At 44.5% G+C, this 4648-nt stretch overlaps 1 protein-coding gene across 1 annotated transcript in view; it reads right to left on the bottom strand.

The window, feature by feature from the left end:
* Positions 1–4648, bottom strand: part of DHX32 (DEAH-box helicase 32 (putative)) — a 47895-nt gene that overhangs the window by 5274 nt on the left and 37973 nt on the right. Inside the window, exon 8 of the mRNA XM_006143896.3 lies at positions 2507–2656. Coding sequence (XP_006143958.1) covers positions 2507–2656 — 150 coding nt within the window. The remainder of the gene's footprint in view (positions 1–2506; positions 2657–4648) is intronic.

The following is a 4648-nucleotide window of genomic DNA, read 5'->3' as shown; positions in this document are numbered from 1 at the left end:
ACTTCCAGGAAGGGGGCCAGACCACTGGCAGCACCCATACCAGCTGTGGGGGTGCCGTGATCTCAGCCAGCTGTGGAGACAGCATGCTCCTCGCGCTGACCAAAAGCGTATTTCCCTTCATCTAGCTCACAGAGGCCAGAGATGACTGTATTGTATTGAGGTCTACATTTTTTAAAATCTGTTACAAAACACATGTGCTTACTAGAAAAAGAGAAAAAAGGGGAAAGTAAAAAAAGGGGAAAAGTAAAAAAGCATCCCTATGGGGAATGGTCACACCACCATCATTTCATTTCTCCTTCCTTTTTGGGAGTTTGGACACACATACACACATGGCTGATGTGCTTTTTCAAGATCCGGGACACAAACTACACAAGTTGGCCATGTGGGATCTAGCCAACTTAACCGCTCTGCCGCCTAACTGGCCCAACATCTACATTTTGTCTTTTGTGTAAATGGAAAAAATGTATATGGCCATGCCTTTTTGTTTTTTTTAAATACATTTTTGTCATAGAGGGTGTGCTCACTGGGGAGACTATGAGAGAGAAAGTGAAATCATGCCCCGGGAAGATGGCCCCATCACAATCCCTTCTTTTTTCTCTCAGGAATTTTGGGCACGCACACACACACACCCAGGGTGATTTTCAAGGTGCCATGTTCAGGACTTGAACCATGGTCAGCCATGTGGGAATCTAGCACCTTAACTGCTCCATCACCTGCTAGCTCCATGGCCATAACATTTAATCAAACTTGGAAAGAGAAAACTTACAGTATAAATTTCTCTGACCCATGAAAATATTTAATTACATATATAAAAAAGGATTACTACTAGGACAACTTGGGAATTATGTTAAGCTCATCTATCTACCCTAACTGCAACTTCTATATTAAAATTCAGTCACCCAGTTCAGTTTGAAGTTATTCTTTCCTGCCTCCTGTAATATTTAAGGTGGGCCTGGAGTTCTGCCTTGACCTGAGAATGGGAATGCACAGGGTGTAGGCACAGTGGGAGATGTCCCTTATTTACCCTGTCCTGTCCATTCAAGAGCAACATGAGCTCATACTAGGTTAAACTATGCCAGCCATCTTGCTTTCTCTCAAAAGATACCAACAGGGACCAGCACATGGTATAATGGTTACATCATTGGACTCCCACGTAGCTGACCACAGTTCAAGTCTCGGACCCAGCAACTTAAAACTCATGCCAGGGACAGGACCAGCAGGTGGGGTGGTGGTTGGGGCACTGGACTACACATGGCCAACCATGCTTTGGGTCCTGGAACACGCGCCCTATAGTGAAAATCTCTCCAATAATAATAATAATAATAATAATAATAGTAACAATAACGATAATGATAATGATAAATAAAATTAAATAAAAATAGTTATTTAAAAATAACTCATGCTGGATGTGTATGCATGCATGCCCAAGATCCTGAGAAGATAATGGGAGAGAAGGGACTGTGGTGTAGCCATTCCTCCTGGAGGGTGATTTCTCATTTTCTATCTCTCTGTCTCTCTCTGTTTCTCTGGTGAGTGCACGCGCACCATAGCAAAAATCTCTCTCTAAAAAAAAGATACCAACAAATTCCCCATATACTTTCTGGCTCAACTGACAACTTTTTCTTCTCAGCTTTGAAACATTAACTCCCTGCTCTTTATGATTCTACTGCCTTTCAAATGCTGTAAAATTTTTCATATCACTTTTTTCATACTATCATTTGGAGCAAAGGAGGTAAAAGATACTTCATGGGAAACAAAGGTGAGAAAAATCCTTTCAGGAAGGGAACTCCTCACTGGCTGCTTTTGGCTCCAGCCTCCTCAGCCTGCTTTGCACTCTCTGCCCTTCGAGAGCCTCCTGTCTTTGTTTCTATAAGCTCTTCCTATTCACTGAACATCGGGTACCCTCTGTCTCTCAGGCATATGCGGGACTTCTGTCACTGTGCTTCTGCATATGCTGTTCAGCTCTTTTGGACATACTCTGCTCTCATCTGCCAAGTTCTGGTCAGAGGCCTTAAGCCTCCCCTCAGCACCCTGGCCTCTTCTTTACCATCATCTGGAGTTGGGTGATTGATTTAATATTCTATCTCCTCCCTCCAGCGGACATTGGATGTGCTATGACATGGAAGTCACACACCACAGTTCTGACAGTGGCCTGAGAGATGTCTACCTTATCTTCCTCCCCAGACTCAAGTTGTGCTCATCCCCGCATCCTCCTATCACCGTGTCTCAAGCAACTTCACTGCGAAGGCTGGCCGGATGCAGTGCTGGAGCTCCTGAAACACAGGCACGCCCTGGGGGCACAACAGAGCTCCGTGGGAGCAGGGGGCTGAGTGTCTAACATTCGGCAGGATCCTGTGGGTACATCTGGGGACTCGAGTGCCATTTCATTCAAGTGACCAATGGGGTACAAAGGACGGGTATTTGATGAACAATTCATAAGAACTCATCTTCACTTGATGAAAGGAAATGGAACTAGTCACGTTTAAGAATCACAGCATTCACTTACAGTCACTGGTAGAATTCAGAATTGCGTCTTGGTAGGCCTTGTAAATGTTGATGAGGGTAAAGTGATCTCCTTCAGGATGTAAAAATGACTTCCAACAAGTCAGGGCAGCCTCTTCAGCTCCATGTGGCAGATGTGGAAAGCAGTTAGGAGCTTTAAAATGCAAAAGGTCACATGGTCAGCAATAATGAAGAATTTCATCTTAGTACAACATGCACGGGGGAGGGGCCACCCTGTTTGTGAAACCACTCCTGTCTTTTTTTTAAAGTTTTATTAGAGAGTATGTGTGTGCTCACTGGAGAGAGACCGAGTGAGAGAAAGTGAGAAATCAAACTCCCATGGGAGATTTTTTTTTTTAATTTTTTTTTTTTTTAGAGAGATTTTTACTGTAGGGCACGTGTGCTCACTATAGAGACAGAAAGTAAGAAATCACTCCTCAGGGGTGATTGTCACACCACAATCCCTTCTCCTCCATTCTTTTCTCAGGATCTTAGACACACACACACGTGCCTGGTGTGAGTTTTAAGCCACTGGATCTGGAACTCAAACTGTGGTCAACTACATGGGAGTCCAGCGATATAACCATTACACCATCTACTGGACCTGAGATTTTAATTTTTTTCAGAGATTTTTGCTATAGGGTGCATGCATTCACCAGAGAGACAGAAAGTGAGAAACTACCCCTGGAGGGATGGCCATGTCATAATTCCCTCTCCTCTTCTCCTCTTGGGATCTTGGGCGTGCACACGCACATGCCTGGCCTAAGTTTTAAGCTGCTGGATCCAGGACTTGAACCGTGGTCAACTACGTGGGAGTCCAGGGATGTAACCATTACACCATCTACTGGTCCCTCTCCCTCATTTTGGGTTTTTAGACATACACATAAACTTGGCATGTTTCTCAAGCTGCTGGGTCCAGGACTGGAACTGCACAGTTAGTCAGTAGGACCCAGCTGCCATAACTAGCACGCCGTGGACTGACCCCACTACTTTCTTGATTCTCTGAATAAATGGTATTCTTGTTTACTCAGAAATCAAAGAGATTTAAAGTACGTCATCCTACTTCTCTCTCTCCTTTGTGTGAGTGTGTCTGTCTGTGTGTGTGTTTGCTTTTCTAAGTCTGCTTATTATGGTTCATATCCTGCTTGTACTCCAGTGGAAGCAGGGAGAACCTTGGGTGCTCAGAGGGCCAGACGCAGGAAGAGGCTAGAGCTGTGGTTCTGATGTAGCACAGGATTTAGTCTGTTCTACTGAACAAATTAAAACACATAAACCAGGATGGGGCCAGCAGGAAACATGGTGGTTAAGGCACTGGAAGCCCACACGGCCGGCTGCGGTTTGAGTTGTTGCAGACTTGGTGGGTGTATGTGTGCTCAAAATCCCGCTGGGTGCATGTGTGCTCAAAATCCCGACATGAGGATGGAAGAAAAGGGCTTGCAGTGTAGCCATCTCCCTGGGAGGGAGGGGATTTCTAACTTTCCTCTCTCTCTTTCTGCCTCTCTCTGGTGAGCATATGCACCCTATGGAAAAAACCTGAAACAAAGCAAAACAAAACAAAGTATAAGCCAGGATGAATGAAGTTGGTAGAAAAGAGAAAACATGTACACATAATTATTTGGGGAAGAATACTCCCAGTGACACTTTTTCTTGATCTGTACTGACTACTTCAGTGAAAGCAAACTTAGTATGTTTTCACATGTCTGATTAAGAAATTCATTGAAATTTTTTAGACTTTTTTCACATTGGGATCATTTTTATATTTTATTTCCGTAATCTATCAAAATCCTTCACTATCACTTCAAAAGGTTAAGAGAACTGATCATTGTCTCTGTATGGGCTTCTCAAAATATAATTTCAAAAGTGGCCTCTACATACAGGGAACCAGCAGTTAGCGTAATGGCTATGTCGCTGGATTCCCACGTAGTCTACCGCGGTTCGTGTCCTGGACCCGGTGGCTTAAAAAACTCACGCCGGGCGCGTGTGCGTGCGTGCCCAAGATCCCGAGAGGAGAATGGAAGAGAAGGGATTGCGGCGTGACCATTCCCCCTGGGGGGTGATTTCTCGCTTTCTGTCTCTATGTCTCTCTCTGTCTGTCTGGCGAGCGCACGCGCCCTACAGTGAAAATCTCTCAAAAAAAAAAAAAAAA

Source organism: Tupaia chinensis, unplaced genomic scaffold (genome assembly GCF_000334495.1).
Source record: "Tupaia chinensis unplaced genomic scaffold, TupChi_1.0 Scaffold000113_1, whole genome shotgun sequence".
Taxonomy (NCBI): Eukaryota; Metazoa; Chordata; class Mammalia; order Scandentia; family Tupaiidae; genus Tupaia; species Tupaia belangeri.
This window is presented reverse-complemented; position numbering and strand designations above follow the sequence as displayed.